Source organism: Malania oleifera, chromosome 3 (assembly GCF_029873635.1).
Source record: "Malania oleifera isolate guangnan ecotype guangnan chromosome 3, ASM2987363v1, whole genome shotgun sequence".
Lineage (NCBI taxonomy): Eukaryota > Viridiplantae > Streptophyta > Magnoliopsida > Santalales > Ximeniaceae > Malania > Malania oleifera.
In genome coordinates, this window is record NC_080419.1 from 3,587,087 (window position 1) to 3,606,200 (window position 19,114).

The following is a 19,114-nucleotide window of genomic DNA, read 5'->3' on the forward strand; positions in this document are numbered from 1 at the left end:
GTTGACATGGATGCTTCTTAAAATTGGTTCATCTTCTCTCTCGCCAGCAGTCCAAGTCCTAAACTTGAGGGCTTTCTAGGCGACTGTGATGGTGCAACTACATCTAGAGGACCACTTGGTTGCAACTACATCTACAGGACCACTTGGTTGCAACTACATCCAAAACAGAGATATATGACCAAGTTAAAGACCTGAAGACCATAGCCCCAAGCTTACTGCGCATGTTTCTCCTATGAGCAGAAGCCTGTTGCCCGAACTGTGGGAGTCTCTTGAATATTAGTATTCTATAAAATTATCCAATTATAATTTATTAGCTCGATTTTCAATTTTTTCGGCTCAGTCTTGGACCAAAACCAAAACCGAAATCAAAATTTCTTATCTTTTAAAAACAAAATCGAAACCTCAAACCGAAAGACCGAATCAGGATGTGTTTTGATCCGTTTTCAGTTCAATTTTTGATTTTCCGGTAATTTTTGTACACTCCTATGTACAAGAGAGATTCGCAGCTAAAAAATTCATTTAACACTGAATCAGACATTCAATTGTTTACGGCTGTATAAAATTATTGACAGAAGACAAATACACCACCTCAAATTGGAGGTTGAATCCATTAATAGCTTTCATTCGTTACTATACAATAACTGTCCCAGAAAACCCATGACATTAAATATTAACACCACCATTTAATTATCAGACTGCTGATCAATAAATCAATTGCCTATGCATCTCCTGTAATATATGTAAAAGTTCTCATGCCCGAGCAAAATTTTCTTCGTGTCTGCACCACTCACGGGGCAAATAGATACAGAAGCTTCCCGAATCCTTTGGTCTCTTTTTACATTTTTGAATCCTCACACCTGTGAATTTAAGAAGGATCAATTACAACAGAAACACCCTGGGCCTTGAAATAAGCGAACAGGCTAACAATAACTGGTCTCCATTCAACCAACTATAGGATTGCACCAACTAAATGTATGATTCAGGAAATCATACGCTTGGAAATAGGATGAAAGGGGAATTCGGGTTATCATAACTAGGAAATCCCGGATTGGTCCATGTAGGATTTCAGGGCAAACCAAACATGAACATCAAGAAATCTTAAACACACATTCACCCAGGCATCCACAAAGATTCCCCAAACCAAATGGCTATTTAGAATATCTGAGCAAGATATACCACCAATCTGAATTATGCACCATATAATTAGCACTATGGGTGGGCAAGAAAAATAGAAAAAACAGTTGACTGTTTTTCAGGTTCAGAATTTTCAATTTTATTCAGTTAATGGTTCTTTTTTGGTTCAGCCCATTGAATAAGTATGGTTGGCCAAAACAGATTGAACTGATATACAATAAAACTACAAACATATATATATAACTATCTGTATGAAGAGACATGAAATGGGGATTATTTTAATTTTTTAGTAATTCTTTTACTTAATTTTCATTTATGGAGGGATTAATTCTCACTTAATATTGGTAAATTGTGATTTATTTCTGAGAAAAATATTTTTTTTATTTCTTTATGGTATGAAAGGTATAGTTTTTAAATTAATCAATTCGATCAAGTTAACTGGACGTGAAAACTGGTAAACCAAAGTTAGGTCGACTGTATGAAACATTTCAATTCAGTTGTCTTTTTTGGTTAATTAAAACTTCAGTTTTTTTTATTGTTTAAAGGTATGGTTCAGTTAACCAACCATGCCCAACCCTAGTTAGGCTCCTTCCATAGATAACTCAGTTCTATGCATAAAGATTTCTCTCCAGTAATTGTCTTCAAGATGCATCCACTAACCCCACCCTCCCAACAACACTCGCACCGACAGAGACACAGGCACAGTGAAACAGAAGTTTATCCCAGCACCAAATTAGGATTACATTTGGTTGGCAGAATAGCTATTGCCTAGAATAAGATGGGAATACAATGAAAATTCTGGGAGTACGGGTAATAGTTATTCCTTGTATATTTCTTTTTATTTCATCCAACATATAATAACAAAGGAATAGGCATTCCCAATATGAAATTTGAAAGTTATTCCTTGTCTATTCTTTGTTATGGATTCATAAAATGTTTTGAGTTTGTTATTTGGTTTATGAATAGCATATTTTTTTTGTGAAACTGTATTTAACTTATTATAACTATTTTATCCTAAGAATAGACATTCCGCAATCCAAACCTAACCAAGATGTTTGCGTCCCAGTAAATTATTTCTGCAAAAGCAAAAGGAGCCTTTTGTAGGGGAGCAGTAGGGACAGTTATGGCAGTGCAGAAACATAACTCTTACCAGCATCTGGGGTATTTGTAGGATAATAAAAGATAATGTGTACAAAACACTTGAGATTGCTATGGCAGCGACCAAGTTGTACATCAGGCGCTTGTTGTCTTTACTTGGCACAAAAGCCACTTTCAATGTATTTGTCAGGTCAAAGAGTCTGTAAGAGATCTGCCAGAAAAGAATTAACAAGATTAACCTAAATTTTCTCGATAATCCTTGGAATGGCTTCCTAACATCCCTTTCATCTTAAAAATTTATACTTACTGCTATGTATATAGAAGTTGTGAGCATGAAGTTCAGAAGTGGGTAGTTGGGGATTAGAGAAAGCAACAACTTGGGCTGACCATCAGGCACGCCAGACCTGTATGCCCACAAAAATTAGTATGAAACCATAATAGGAGAGTGCATGTATAAGAGAGAGAGTTTCCCAGCATATGGATCCATTATTTCACAAAGAATAAGAAAAAGGCTTCAAATAGAATATTTATTCCTTCATTGTTTGGCTGGGCAGCTTGAAAGCACCTTGTTTAGCTGGACTCATCTGAAAGCTGAATCAAATGAGCATGGCCAACCCCAAGCAAGCCGTGATCCAGCTTATGCATGCTCTAGGCTACCATATTACTGTTGTGTATTTATTTGCAACTGACACACCAGCTGAATTTTGCATTGGGCATATAATTGTAAAGAAACTAATGAGACATGAACTTCAACAAACCTTAACCAGATATGGATCTGAGAAATGTAGGTCTCCAGTGTTATCTTTCCAAGCCATCTGAGGAACAAAAAAAAAATTCACAAGAATTCTTTAAAAGATAAACACATCTAGATCTAGAAGCGAAAACAACCGCATTCCAATGAATCTTCTATGGATGTCCACATAAAATGGAACTGCTTCTTCAAACGTGGGAAAAAAAATTCAAAAAAGAAGGATCAAATCAAAGGCCACTCACGCAAAAAGGGTCAACGAGTAGCTACGGAGATGCTGTGTGAAGTTCCTTAAACATATGTAAACACTGATCAAACAAAACAAAATAACAGATTAATCAGTTCCACAATTTTATAAAATAATCAAATGCCAACACATCTAGGGAAAGATATGCATACGTTATTGGAATCCATGAGGTATATGGATGATACTTATTATATGTAACCTTGTCCAGCTTGTATATGTATTCGAACCACAGATATCCCATCTACAAATATAATCAAAATACGAGCATCAGCCATGAGAATTAATGAAAACAGATTGCGCTGAAGGAAAGATCTTATACCATTAAGGATATTGACACAACAGCTGTCTTGATTGATACTCTACGTTTCACTTCTGTTTCCTCCAGCTTCTCCATCCACTTCTCCACCTACATTAACAAATTCAAACATTTAGCCACACATCTTGAATTTTTAGCAACAAAAATAAACTAAAACAGAAAGACCAGACAAAGGCTTCCAATGGACCCTCGCCTCTATACACAATCTCTTCTAAAGAAAGAAGTATGAACTACGAAATAAGAATAGTACTTGAGCTTTTTGAAAGAGAGGACAGAGGGAAGGGGAGGGTAAAGAAAGCTGGTTTGCATTAGAACTTAACAGTGGGATGATAGTACGCATATATCATTCCAATGATCCATATGTAGCGATCAAGTCCTGAGCGGAACTGCCACTCATGTAATGGGGGATAATTCTTTTTTGAAGGATCTGGGTCAGTGTAACCTGCAATTATTTCAGTTAAGCACATTTAATAACAATTAATGCAAACTAGCAGAAAATAAAATGTTAGCTAGTTACTAACCAAGAAGGAAATAAAATGGACTCCAAACCAAGTCGAACACTCCTGGTATTTCCCATATCAGAATAACCACCAGGAAGCAACCAATAATTTTTACTGCTATGACTGACCCATTCTCATTATATTTGTTTCCAATACCAAGCGCACCGTAAACCATAAGAGTGAAAAGAGTGTGCATGGGACAAATGTAGTATAGCATGTAATTATTGTTGAGGACAATACAGCAAAATAACACCAAAAAGTTAAGCCGCCACATCATCTGCACAGCAAGAAACAATTGGCATTGGAAACAAATTGGTGATGGAAAACACATGGAGCAGCACTTTGGAGGGTTCATGTACCTGAGCAAACCTTGGAAGGCTGAAATCTTTACGGACATAATAATATGAGAAGTTTCCAAATCCAGTCATCCAAACGTATGCAGCAATAAAAACACGGATCGCATTATAGATTTCTGTGGCCGCAAAGTAATGGTACATCAAAAATAATACCTGTAAGAAGAAAAGCAGCAAGGCCACTGAGTATGGTGTAACAAAGTGAAACAATATCCAAAGACAGCCAAATAGTTTGTATTAGAAAGAATCCTTTCCAGCATATGCCATGCTACATAGTTCCAAGGCATTTTGCAACACCATCTGTAGCTGACTTTCATTGCAGCAGCAGTATAGACTTCATGATGGAAATAGCCAAGCAAATAAGCTAGTCAATAAAAACCTTCTGTCTATAGTCAAACATATGTCCGCTATATTCAATTCTTAAGATAGAGTGTGCTAAGGATGCATAATATGCAGCAAACAAGGAAAATGACCAGGGCAGTTTATACATATGTTTGTAGAAACCAAATAGAAATGGAAACAAAAGGAATGCCAAAAGATGCTGGCTGATCTTGTAACTCAAAAGAAATGATTGCCAAGAATTTTAACTGCAATTGGCAGTTTCCCATACAACATCTATTAATGTAATAAATACAACACATTTTTTAGTATTTTCTTCTTATCTTATCCTTCTAAAAACACCCATCACTCTTAAATTCATTATAAATTAAGTTGAGTATTTGCAATTTCAAACTAACTTTAATGTTTTCTTAGTTTCACTTTATTTTTTATAATTTTTTGGAAAAATATTCAGGTGCACCCATCTAGCAAACATGCTGACTTTTTGAGTTCTTAATATAAGACTTGTGTTGTAAATATCATAATAGAATTATGAAACAATTTAAAACATACTTACATGCATGCACATTCCTTATAAATCTATGTGATTTGTAATCTATTTAAAATGAAACTAGTGCTAAAAGCCTAAAACAATGCTCTATTCATTCATAGCTTCTATTTTGCCAATTGCAGAACTCAATTATGATCTCCAATGTGTGTTTTTTTGTTGGGGGGGGGGGGGGGGTGACAGAATAAATGAGTTAATTAATTATTTTTTATCCTAATACAAATCACATGTAAATGTAAAAATTCTATTTTAGAAACATAATAAACCAAAAATCTTTAAATTTCAAAATAAATTATTTAAATAGTCCAGAAATATTTAATTCTTTTTTATCCAAAAAAAATGCAAATTAAAATTAGCTTCTAGAGCATTCAAGGTTTTCTCATTCATAATTAATTTTGAGTAGTATACTGTATAAATAGTTCATTCCTATATTGAATTTGAATTTCATAAATTGCTGTTATATTAAAAAAGCATTTTAACTAACAATTTTTTTAATTATTATTATAAAATTTAATATCTAAAAAAGCAAATTTGATACTAAAACCAGATTACAAGAATAGGAAGCCCCTTTTGCTTTCTACTTTTAGCATAGATTGAAGGAAAAATAAACGTACTTCCACCCGCGAGCGCTGTTAAATTCTTACTATCTCATTCAAAATTTATTTTAAGTCTCCCCTACCCCTAAAGAAACTAGCTCACTCCTACTCCTAGTGCACTATTTTGCCTCTGTTGCGAATGGCAACCATCTGAGCAACTCCTCCCTTATCTTATCTTCTACAAGTGCTATCCTTAATTTAACACAAATATGTTGTTCATTCCTTAATTTATATTTTTAATGTTATACCACTTATCCACCTTGACATTCTCATTTAAACAACCTTTATAGCATATCTAGTAGACTGTCTACAAAACTTCCCTTTTAATTTTAAGGATATTCAAAGATCACACAACATGTCCAAAGCACTTCTCTATTTTACCCATTCTGCTCTATTACATTTTAGATTTCTCCTTCAACTTGCACAATAGATCCAAGGTATCGAAATCCACTAGTAGTATTAATTCTTAATCAAGTTTAATCTTTTTTCCAATATTCCTCTTGCCATGGTTGAAATTGCATTTCATATATTTCATCTTATTTCTACTTCTCCTAAAACCTCTAAATTCTAAAGCTTCTATCCATAATTCTAACTTAGATTCTACTCCACCTCTAGTTTCATCAACCAAGACAACATCATTTGCAAACAACATACACCACGAAATCTTAATTTTGATCCTCTTACTAAGTTCATTCATCACTAAAGCAAAAAGATAAAAGCTCAAAGCAAATATTTGATGTACACCTATTGTGGTTGGAAATTTCTTAGATTCTTCACATGTAGCCCTAAATACAACAAAAGGAAAACCAAAACAAAGAACAAAAGACAAAAAAAAAAAAACAAAACAAAACAAAGACACCAAAAAATTTAAAACATACTAAAAGTAAAATTTAAAAATAACCAAGAAACCCCTTCTTCAAGCCCTTCCTGTTGCAATTCAGTGAACGCTACAAGCTTGTTAATTCCCTCCGACCGTTCTTCACCTTAAATTTACCACCATCAAGCCGAACTTTCCAATCCTTCAATTGGAGTCGGCAGCACACATGTTAAATCCCCAAGATAAAGGCTGTCACATTAAAATCTCAAAATCATTAATGCCTTCAGTATCATTGTACAAAACATGCCCCCACCTCTCTTTTTCCTTTCAGATGCTAAGTTGCTAACCCTCTACAAGTAACACCCTTCTAACCAATAGGCTTTTCCACCAAAACTAACTCTTGAATCTCTCTTAAGAACCTTTATAATTTCTCGCTAGAAGAACCTCGATTTTCTTCAAAATGTATCCTCATTTCAAAGCCCATCTGCACTTCCTTTCAGCAAGCATATATCTTTTGATCCTTAGATTAACAAAATTTACTTCCTGGCCAGAAATATTTTACTCTGAACCAAGTAACCAGCAATAATACCCTGAAACTCATCCCCACGAGAATTTAAATTCTTAAGAAGAACCTTCCCTTTCTTCATCCCCCAGCAAACACCCCACTGAAGATCCTCTCTAGAAGAGAAAACTCTCCCTCTAAGAAACTACCCGATTTTTAGAATCTAACATTTCTATTTCCCTCTTCATTTTCCAATGCTGCTGCTTCTATCCTCTTGGTCACCGTGAATATGCTTTGAAGACAAGTGATGCAACGCCAAATTAGCATCTATATTCTTCTTAGAAAATTGATCAATTTCGCACCACTTGGACTTGTAAAGAATGAATTTGAGCTTCGTTCAAAGAGGAACCTGAGAATCATCCAGGTTTCCATGGGCTTTAAGAATGGGATTTTGGGCCTGCCAATTAAGATGGCCCAGCTGAGAAATAACTGGAGGTTTCACCTTTTCATTAAACAGGCCTGAATTGTTAGCTACAATCTGATTATGAACTTGATCAATAGACTGGTTCAACAACGATCTAATGAGGCCCCCATTTCTAAATTCGGCCCAAGTCCAAAACAATCATCAGAGATCCAGGCCAAACACATCCAGCCTTCAAGGCCCAATGACCACAAAGCTGCTTTTAGAATATGCTGACACGCCACCTCCGACGCACTGTCCAGACAGAGATTTCCAACTCCTGCAACTTCATTTCTCGTCAAAACCACCCGACTCCAAGAACAATTATCACTAATTTTAATGCTTCCTTTACCATCAATGCCAGGAAGAATAGATCTATCCAAGGCACTAAATTCTTCCCCTAATCAAAGTCAACCATCACCTTTAGAACCTCTAGGAACAAACACAGAAACCCTCTTACCTCTCCAGCAATGCCCTCGCTCCAAAAACTTCCCTACCCTTGTCACATGAATCACCATCCAATATGTCACACAGAACCCCCTTACCCAAACTTCCAAGAAGCAACAAAAAGCCATCAGCAAAGCAGTTTGCCACCTTTGCCAATAACCTCACCACTTATTTGAATTCCTGATTTTTCTCAAGAACAAACAAAGTGAGACAATCTCAGATCATCTTCCCTTCAATCTGCATTAAAGGGGGCCCTAGAATCATGCTGTAACACCAACATGATGAATAACGAGAGAAACGAAATTTAGAGTAGGCTTCATGTCAGAGAGAGAAAGTGAGAGAGAGTTCATCCCAATGTGTCAAATGGGACATTAATTTATTCCACTCAGGACCATCTCATAGCTCAAGGAAATTGTCTGCGAGTATCTACAGTTTTAGCGCATTCTCATGTGTCTTCCTCATAATTGCTTTTTTTACAATGAACATAATAGTATAGATTGATAGTGTATATATATAGATAAATTTATAAATTAGTTCTTACTAAAATAAAATACTAATAAATATATAATAGAAATAATAAATTGATAGAAATCTATGAGGATTCTTTTTTAAATGAACACAATAATAATGTTTTCTTTTCTTTCAAAAACATCTTACCAAATCAAAATAAAGATACACGATTGGTAGACATGTATGGGTCTCTATCATTAAAAAAATCATTTAATTTGAAGAGATATAATTGGTCCATATTAGCTTGTTTTTTGAATTTTTTTTTTTTTTTTCAAAAAATTAAGATTGAAAATTTTGGAGCTAGGGAAGGCCTGTGTCTCTACACACAAATACACACACACACACACATGGCCTTTAAGATATAAAAACTGCAAGAAAGGATATGTCAGACTGCAAGTAGTTGAGGCAATTCTCTGTTGACTTTGAGCAATCAAAAGAAGCATTTGGGCATACAACTATATCCAACTCCAGGAATGCAATAGAATTAAATGCATAAGTCATGCCTAGAAGATCCCTATATTTCTAACAAAAATATCGCCTAATTAACTCCTCATACAAAAAACTTGGTGAGACAAGAGCAAAAAATCCCATAGAAAATGCAAACCCAGCCATCTAGCAGCAGACACCTCCACATACACTGCAACAACAACAAGCCTTAAGTCCCACTAGGCGAGGCTGGCTATTACGCTATATGAATCCTTTTATGCGACTTCACACAATTAAGGACATTTTTTTCAGCTAACTTAAGAGTTATTAAATCTTTTTTCACTATCTCATTCCAAGTTATCTTAGGTCTACCTCTACCCCTTCTACTACCAGTAACAGTAACTTAGCCCTCCTCACTGGTGCACTACTTGGTCTACATTTCAAATGCTCAAACCATCTAATCCGCCCCACTCTAATCTTATCTTCTACTCATGTTATTCCTAACTTATTGCACATATATTCATTCCTTAATTTATTCTTTATTGTTATACCACTCATCGACCTTAACATTTGCATTTCGGAAACTTTTACTTTTTAGATATATTATTTCTTAGTTGACCAACATTCTGATCCACGTAGCATAGTTGGTCTTTTAGTCATCCTATAGAACTTTCCTTTTAATTTTATGAGTATTCTACGATCGCACAGCATGGTAAAGCACTCCTCCATTTTACCCAACTTGCTCTTAACTCTCTATATTACATCCTCTTCAATCACTCCTTCTACTTGCATGATAAATCTAAGGTATCGAAATCTACTACTGCTATTACTTTCTTCATTATCAAGTTTAATCTTCTCTCCAATATTCCCCCTTAAATGGCTGAAGTTAAACTTCATATATTTGTCATATTTCTACTTATCCTGAAGCCTCTAGACTCTACAGTTGTTCTCCATAGTTCTAACTTATATTCTACTCCAACCATACTTTCATCAATTAGAACAATATCATATGCAAAACATACACCATGGGATCTTGTTTTCAATATTCATGAGTTCATCGATCAAGAAAGCAAAAAGATAAAGATTCAAAGTAGAACCTTGATGTACCCCTATTATGATTAGAAATTCTATAGACTCTCCTCCTTCAATCGTAATGCTACTAATCACTATATCATACATATCCTTGATGATATCAGAATATCTATTGCGTACTCTCTTTTTTTATAAAACCCATCAAAGGACTTCCCTAGATGCTCTATCACAAGTTTTCTCTAAGGCAATAAAAACCATATGCAAGTCTCTCTTTCTTTCCTAAATTTTTCCTTTAGCCTTCTTAAAAGATGAATAGCTTCTATTGTCGACCTCCCAAGCATAAAACCGAATCGATTTTTTCTAACCCTCATTTCTAATCTTATCCTTTGTTCAACAAACCTTTTCCACAATACCATCATATGACTCATAAGTTTGCACAATAGTCATTAAAATTTTGAATATTAACTTTTCTTTTGCATATAGGTATTAACATGCTTTTCCTCCAATCCTCCAGCATTTTCTTGCTTTTTATAATAATGTTTAATAGATTTGTTAACCATATACTTCCAATATTCCCTAAACATTTTGACACTTCAATTGGGATGTTATCCAATTTATAGATTTCCTACTTTTCATCATTTTTAACGTCATCTGTACTTCACTGACTCTAATTTTGCAGGCAAATCTCATATTTTTTGTCTTTCGACTCTTTTCCTCATTTGTCACTTCCAAATTCAAACTTGCAATTTGGTTTTCATTAAACAACATATCAAAGTATTTTTGTCAGCTTGCTTTTATGTCTTCTTCTTTAACTAGTAAATTATCATTTTGATGTAGAACAAGAAGCAAGACCTTGGGAAGATCCAAGTTGGAGACCACTTAAGAATTGTTAAGTTAGTAGTTTACTATATGTGTTTAGTATTAATTAGTACAGGATTATGTTTATTTGGGGGTTTGTTTGTAATATTTGTGTAAAGTAAGGGTATGTTTGTAATGTAATGTAGTTTTAGGGGTTTATGTGTAATTTCATGTAAAGAGACTTTCTTATAAATAGTGTGCAAAAGCCATGTTGTAGGCAGTTAATTAATGAATTTGAATTGGAATTGAACATGATTTCCCCCTTGGTATCTCCTCTCTCCTCCATTCCCTTTCCTTCCTCTTTTATTTCTTCTAAATTCTCCCATGGCTGCAGAACCATGATGCTGCCCCTGCATCATTTGGTATCAAAGCCCAGCCACGATCTCATTCTTCCATTTTAGTCCCCCATTTTCCCTCACTCTTCTTCTCTTTTCTTCTTCTTCCTCCTTTAGTCTTCTTCCCTATTATTCCCTTCCCCCATCTCAGTTCTGCCTTCTTCATTCCTTCTCTCTGCTCTCTATGCTATCCAGCAGCCCCTTCCCTCTATTTTCTGCTCTATCCTTAACCAAATGCTCTGCCTGCAGCAGTTTTATTGTCCTCTCTTTCCTTCTCCCTTCTTCTTCTTCTCTTTCCTCTGACACACTGCATTCTGAAATTCTCTTAGTTCTTTCAACTTCCATTCTCTCCACTAATCGCTTTCCCTTTCTGTTTGTTTCTCATCTCATCTTCCCTGTTCTGAATTTTAATAAATAGAAAAAATGAAAAGCAGTTCTGCTGTTCTGAACTTTTCAGAAAATTCCAGTCATGTCCCATTTTTTGAAACCCTTATTTCCCACCCACACCATCAAAAACATAAACCCTCCCTACTAAAACTTCATCTCCTTTTGGCTACTGTAAAGCCCCACATGTCACCTGAAATTCTCCAGCCGCCGACCCATTCAAAATCCACCCTTGCCTGAGTTGTTTTGACACACTGCCACCATCACTGTATACCCCACTCCCTCATCTACCCTCGCCTCAAAAATCATCGCTGGAGGACCCTTGCCGGTGGCACATGCGCTCCATGCGCTGGTGACTGTAAATGAGAGTATCTGCCAGAATCTCCTCCTGTTTCCAGTCTCACAAGAAATTGCCCAGCCACGATATTTTGGATTTTATTTGCGATACTTTGAGCTGCAAGGAGATATTTTAATTGTAGAGACACTACATTGCAAGAAAGCACAATAATTTGGCATGAAACCCTAGAAATTGTTGCTTCCAGCATTACAAAAAAAATCAGGTTTTGATGCTGTGATTTGTGAATTTTCTTTATGAATTTGTTTCATTTCAGCAGGACAATATCAAGGTGGATTAAAGATAGTTTTTGTGCAATTGGGAGTAAGGCTTGCAGGAAATTGTGTTAAAGGGTTGTGATATATAGCTGCAGCATATGTATATGCATACATTCAGCAATATGGTGACAAATTATAGGAAAAAGAAATGCCATTTGCCAAAATTTGGACACAATTTCAGCTCTTCAACACTTTTCTCAAATGCAGAGAAAAGGTTTGCAAAATCATTATTGCATGGAAGATGTCCAATGAATGTGGTTTCCATAAATGGAGTCACTCGAATGCAGCTTCATCTAGAACCTCACCCGGAGCCTTATGAGATGTCTTGGATTGATAACTATGTTGTACATGTTTATGAAAGATGTTTGGTTCCCATCCAAATGGGTGAATATTTGGCTAATGTTTGGTGTGATATCCTACCTATGAAGATTGGCCACATACTCCTTGGTTCTCCTTGGTTGGATGATTTGGGTGTGACTCAAGGACATGAGAACACATGTCTTCCACTATCATGGAAGGAAAATCATTTTGAAGCCTGCTCTACCTACCAACCAGGACAAAGAATATGAGATTATCGACCATGTCTAAGTTACTCAACTTGAAGACACCACAAGCAAGGCTATGAATATATTTGAAGACATCTAATGTCTTTCAAACGTTCCTACTGTAGAGTTTGTCATCCCGTATGAGTTCACTGATGCTAATTCTCAAGTCAAGTCTATGGCACAGCCAATGGAATGTGATTTCATGCCTCGTTCAAGCATTGGCTTTCGAAGAATCCACTTTTGCTTCTTCATTCTGATCCTCCAACACTTGAAATTTCGAGGCCGAATTTTTTCTAACTAGGAGAGTGTTGATGAAGGACAAGAAACAAGACCTTAGGAAGATCCAAGTTGGAGACTACTGAAGAAAAATTGGATTGATAGTTGTTGGGTTAAGTTAGTAGTTTATTATGTGTGTTTAGTATTAATTAGTATAGGATTACGTGTATTTGAGGGTTGTTTGTAATATTTGTGTAAAGTAGGGGTATGTTTGTAATGCAATGTAGTTTTAGGGGTTTATGTGTAATTTCTTGTAAAGAGTCTTTCTTATAAATAGTTTGTGAAAACCATGTTGTAGGCAGTTAATTAATGAATTTGAATTGGAATTGAATGTAAGTTCCCACCTGGTATTTCCTCTCTCCTCCCCTTTCCTTCCTCTCTTCTATTTCTTTTAAATTCTCCCACGACTGCAGAACCATGATGCTGCCCCTGCATCACATTTTCATCCTTTATAAATTTTACATTACCTAAATCTTTGCACTTCCTCTAGCTCTAGCAAGTTTATATATGTTTCTTTCTCCTCCTTTTGTTTCTAGCCTAGGATACAAATTACTATCAAAAGCTTTATTTTTCTCTTCACTAATGGTCTTTTTTTGCATCTTTTACTGTCTCTTTAAAATTTTCAAGGTTTTCTATGTTTCTACAATTTTGCAAAGTTTTGTACTCAATTCTTTTGTCCTATGGCTTTTTGGACATCTTGATCCCACCAACTTTCTCTACTGATCGAGAATCCTCCTCTAGATTCACCTAAAATCTATTTTGCTATCTTTTAAATAGAGCTAGCCATCCTATTCCACAAAATGCATGCATCTCCCTTATCCCCTGTTGTCCAATCCTCTTTGATCATTTTATCTTTAAATTTTACTATATTCTCCCTTCAAAGTTCCACATACACTAAAAATGAGAAATAATTTCAAGAAAGCCCATAAAACTGCTAGGATGCCAGACCATCTGTATTCATTCAAAACCTCTAGGCAACTAGCAGCCTTTGCCAAGAAATAGCAACCAAAAAAAAAATTTATTTTGTTGCTTATTTTGCTATTTATTGGATTAAGCACTATATCAATAGTATTATTTAAAAAAAAAAAATGGAAAAGCTTCTCTCACAAAAAAAAACCTCCATATTCAAAAAAGCCGTTCGAACACCCATTACACTTAGTTACAATAACTTCAGGGTTCAAGAATTGTAAATGTACAAAATAAACTCTGAATTCAGTGAAACTTTAGCAGGAAATCCAGCATCTAGAATGAGCTACCTGAACACACAAAACACAAATGCATCCATAACCAAAAGTTTCATGAAATGCTCATTAGTTCAGATTTTCACTATTGTTTGTGTCAACAGTAGCTCAGTCCTGCAATGGCCACTTAGGTGATGGATTTGCATTAATTCATTCACAATATGTACTGCAGCAATTTCATTTTCATTTGATGACCACCCACACACTATAAATTCTTCTTTTTGTACATAAAAATAAGGAATTTATCTAAATAATCTCACAGGAACTAAAAGAATTATTAAATTTAAAGCTTACATGCTCTGATTAAAAATAAAAGGCAAAAAGAAATGCATAAATTCAATTTTCAGGTAACATCCAACCAACGCTTTTTTAAGTAGAAGCTGAAATTATATCTGTGGGGTCTGATGGGAACCTAAATGAATTTTTGACTTTGATCTGTTGGATGAAAATGTGATTTTTCAATTGACATACTCTATTAAAAATTCAAAGAAAATACTACTGAGACACTGCAACCACTTCCACCATAAACCATGAGTATGCTAAACACAATAGAAACAACAGGTAAGAAAACAATACTAAGCAAATTCATTCGAGAGTGACTAACCTGCATCCAACCTCTCCACTCTTCAGTTTGATGCCTGTTCAGATAAAGTATGGACTTTCCTGAGAATGGTGACTTATCATGATGTACCTTGAATGAAGTGATTGCTGAAACGATGATAAGAAGGAAATAGAGAAACAAGAAAAGATCCCGATTGTAACTCTGCAAAATCAAATAACAGCTAAGACAAACATTCAAATCAGAAGCCAAAAACTTATAACCAAACAGAATGACAGTCAACAATATTACCAGCATACAATCGATCAGCAATCTAATGCAAATTCTTGGTTGGGGGCAGAAATGTTAGGTAAGAATAGAATGACTAAAAATGAACGGTGAAGTTGATTATGAACTTAAAAGACAATTTTATATGTAATAAACCCAGTCTCCAAATCAAGCAACTTTTATAAGGCATATAAATTGTCAGTAGGTATTTCCAAATTCCAGGGGAAAAAAAAATCTCAAATAGAAGGAATGGAGGCCTTGTTCACCCCCCCTCCCCAACTCAAAATATAAAAGGCTAGTTCTTTGAAATTTCCCAAAGTATTATTCAGGTACAGCTCTCTAACAAGACACATCAAAAGTCTCAAATAGAAGGAACTAAGGCCTTGCCCCCCCCCCCCCTTCCCAACTCAAAATAAAAAAGGCTAGTTCTTTGAATTTCACGATGGATTATTTAGGTATGGCTCTCTCACAGTATTCATCATTCAACTCAATCATTTAACACAAATTATGCATAACTAGATCTGACTGTGACGCAACTGCTTTCAGAACCTGAGCTTAAATAACATCATGCCAGTAATTTTTTTTCATTGCGGGTTGATTTTCTTTTGGGTGTGCATGTGTCTAGGTGGGGGGTCACAGATCTAATTAAATTATACAATTAATACAAAAATAGGGCTTCAAACAAAATTGAAACACCTTTTTAAGAGTCTAATGCGGTGGATCTGATTCACTGACACTGCCATGACAAGTGCTGCAGAGCAGCAATTGAAATTTCACTTGATAAACAATTGAACATGTGCTCATTCTCAGCATTAATTAAAAAACAAAACAAAACAAAACAAAGTAGAAAAGGAACAACAATATTCATACATTTCTTAATTTTCTGTTCATTTTCATTTTTTTTAATCTGCTTCCTAATCCAATGTTTAACAATATAGACCCAGATGGTACATCGATTAAAATCATTTATAATGTTAAAGGAATGTAATAAATACAAAAAGGGCCAAAGCTGGTACGTGTGCAATCTTTACGGATTCCTTGTTCCCCTTGTTTTATTTTAGGTTCCCCTCCCACAATCTCAAACTCCCCATGGGTAAGCACAAAAAAGTAACAAAACAAAGTTATCAGCAGCACCTTTTTTGAGTCACTAAAGAAATTTGTACGGTCACATAAGTAGTAGTAAGCCAAAAGGAAGCCAAATTCAGATCTGCAGAGAGAGAGAGAGAGAGAGGAAGATGACGATGATGATATTAAAGAAAATGAACAAGCAAAAGAAGAAGAAGAAGGTTAGCATTCAATTTCATTGAAACCATCATTAATATTTAAATATTCATTAAAGTTAAATCATTAAGATGATTCACTTACATTGCTCTCAGTGTCAATCGGTTTTCAATCAAGAAAGATTCATCCATCATAAGGAACCTGAATAAACACAGTACAAATAAGCATGTAAACTTGCACTAGCTACAAAGCCAACTGCTTTCTTTTTCAAACCTGGAAATCTGAGATGAGACTGATGAAATCCGAGCTCTAGGAGAAGCTGATTGGAGACTTCCCCCCTCTAATAAAACAGCTCTATCATCGTCCTTAACTGTTTCGCTTTGCAACTCAACCAAATTGATATCAGAATGCCTGCTGGTAAGAAGAACAAGCAGACTAAGGAGATACTGTAAAACAATATCAACAAGCCTTTACCCTAACTATTTGGTATCCATCATGTGATGAATCTGTCTTTGCCACTCAACTTAATTTAGGGCTATCTCATCCTTTATGTTTATACACTGGTCAATATTCTAAGAGGGGAACATATTTTGCATGCTGAGGAATATATATTGTTCAAGAATTCTAGACTGTCAAACTCACACTTTAGATGAGAGTGAGGTTTTTTTGTACTCCAAGAACTCTGAATAAACCCAGGCTGCAATTACTAAGACAATGCCAGTGAAAAATGACACCTGCAATTAGAAAATATCAAAAAATAAATCAATCATGGACTATGATGTGAGAAAAATTCCTTGAAACATGGCAGAGAGCCAGGGAATGACACACACACACACACACACACAGAGGAAAGGAAAGGAAAGGGGAAGTAAAGAGCAATCCCATGATGCATCAACATCATTATATAAGTTTTTCAATGAACCTTCAGCAAAAACTAGCAAAAATTATCAATGACAATTGGAATATTAGATTAAAATGACCTTTTCAAATTCAATATTCATAAACTCACAGACTCACCAGAGACTATTGAAGGCATACATCTGAACAATAATAATAATTTTTTTTTAAAAAAGATCACTGTAACAAAATTTTGAACCAATGTTCTAAAAATCAACCTAGATCTTGAAGCAGAGTAAGCAGATTTACAAGAAAGGACACAAAAACCAGTTTAGTCAAATAATTTGTACTTTACCCTTACATGCCCGTTTCAAATTAACACCAATTGCTTAATAACAGCTCTTCTTTACCCATGTAATGACTTCCGTTATATTTTACTTTCTGGTACTTAACAAGTTTTTCATTTTCCAGTGAGAAACGTCTCATTCAATTACAGAGATGAGGGCCATATTTTGGATAAAACACATGAATCTAAGCTCAAAACCGGGCATGAACCAATAGCATTTAGTACTTCAATAACGATGCATTTGTAGGTTTTCAACTTCACACTTCACAACATGAAACAACAGCTGACGACAGTCCGTAACCCAACATTTACAAAGAAATTTCAATGTCATAAAATCAAACAAAAAGAGCCTGCAATAAATTTGGCCACTGCTGACAATCCGCATCATTATTTTATCTTGCACAAAGAGATCCTTAACAAAATGTTATCAAAACTATGGCTAATCTTCATAAAGAAATGTCGATTTTTATCAAATTAAACAGAAACCAATAATTTCGGTCAGTCCTAAATTATCAATTCAATTTGTGCAGAAGGTTCACTAAAAACAAATACTGCCATAAGTATGACTATTCAGTTGATATGCAAAGCACAAACTAAACTAAGCTCTATCATCGCTACACACTAATCAAAAAATTCTCAGAAATCACGCAAACACTCAAATCAGTACACGACCCGAACGCATTCAAGCTCTAAACATAAAATCGCAAAAGAAAAAGTAACAAACGATCTGCAATGCTCGAGATACGTACCTGGCCAGGCGTTAGAGGACCAGCGAGCATCATTTTTGGGAAAAAAAAACACGGCCGTACGAAATTCGAAGTAAATCACTGAGACATTCCTTGGAAAAACAGGAACTTTGCTTGCATCACAACTAGATCTGATCGAAAAACAATGAACCCTAGAGAGGTAGAGAGAGCGAGAGAGAGAGAGAGGCAGTTGGCAGTAGAGGTTTGCTTTGGGTTAGTTGAGAAATCCAGTGTTCATTTCCCCCTCCCCACTCTTCTTCAGTTCTGAAAATGAACGCGCTGTTATTGTCTGCAGTTACGGCGGAAAGAGGGCCGGCGCGCGTGGGGCGTCCGATTGTGATCGGACGGTGTGAGTTTGATGACGCCAACAAGACGGAGAGAGTAGAGATGGATGGTGATATTGCAATTGCTGTGGACATTGATGCATAACCACGTTACCTGTTTCCCACTCATTTCTTTGTTGTTTTTTTTAGGCTTTGTTTAGAATAAAATAAATAATTAAAGAAAGAAAAAAATTTATATATATATATATATATATATAATATTATATTTCCATGTTTTGCTGCTAAAAAAATGAAGGAAAATAAAATAACTAAGAAATCAATAAATAATTTTTTTCCTTTTTATGTAGTTTATAGTTAATTTTTCTAATTTTTTAATCATATTTAAATAATTTCCTTTTTTTAATAAGGTTTGATGTAGAGATATATATATATATATATATCATAAAATTTTGGACAAAATATTATAACTTGTAATCAAAAGTTTAAAATTTTTACATATTTTTCTTGAAATTTAATTAAAAAATATGTAAC

The 19,114-nt window shown here is 35.0% G+C and overlaps 1 protein-coding gene across 5 annotated transcripts; it reads right to left on the reverse strand.

Annotated features, from left to right (window-relative positions):
• Window positions 1-533: 533 nt before the first annotated feature.
• Window positions 534-18,739, reverse strand: LOC131150741 (protein REDUCED WALL ACETYLATION 2). 5 transcript variants are annotated; one of them, XM_058101667.1, is made up of 16 exons: window positions 18,303-18,739; window positions 17,013-17,104; window positions 16,644-16,781; window positions 16,515-16,571; window positions 16,284-16,356; window positions 14,928-15,086; window positions 4,403-4,552; window positions 4,065-4,320; window positions 3,864-3,985; window positions 3,547-3,633; window positions 3,380-3,468; window positions 3,226-3,288; window positions 2,991-3,047; window positions 2,540-2,636; window positions 2,285-2,443; window positions 534-857 (listed from the first exon to the last, which is right to left on the reverse strand). In XM_058101667.1, the coding sequence occupies exons 1-16, from the start codon at window positions 18,333-18,335 to the stop codon at window positions 852-854; spliced, it is 1,638 nt and encodes a 545-aa protein (XP_057957650.1). In that variant the 5' UTR covers window positions 18,336-18,739; the 3' UTR covers window positions 534-851. The 5 variants fall into 5 exon arrangements, with proteins under 5 accessions (XP_057957650.1, XP_057957649.1, XP_057957648.1 ...); XM_058101666.1 differs by having other exon boundaries at window positions 16,644-16,784; XM_058101665.1 differs by having other exon boundaries at window positions 534-2,443; window positions 16,644-16,748; window positions 18,303-18,733.
• Between the last annotated feature and the right edge of the window lie 375 nt (window positions 18,740-19,114).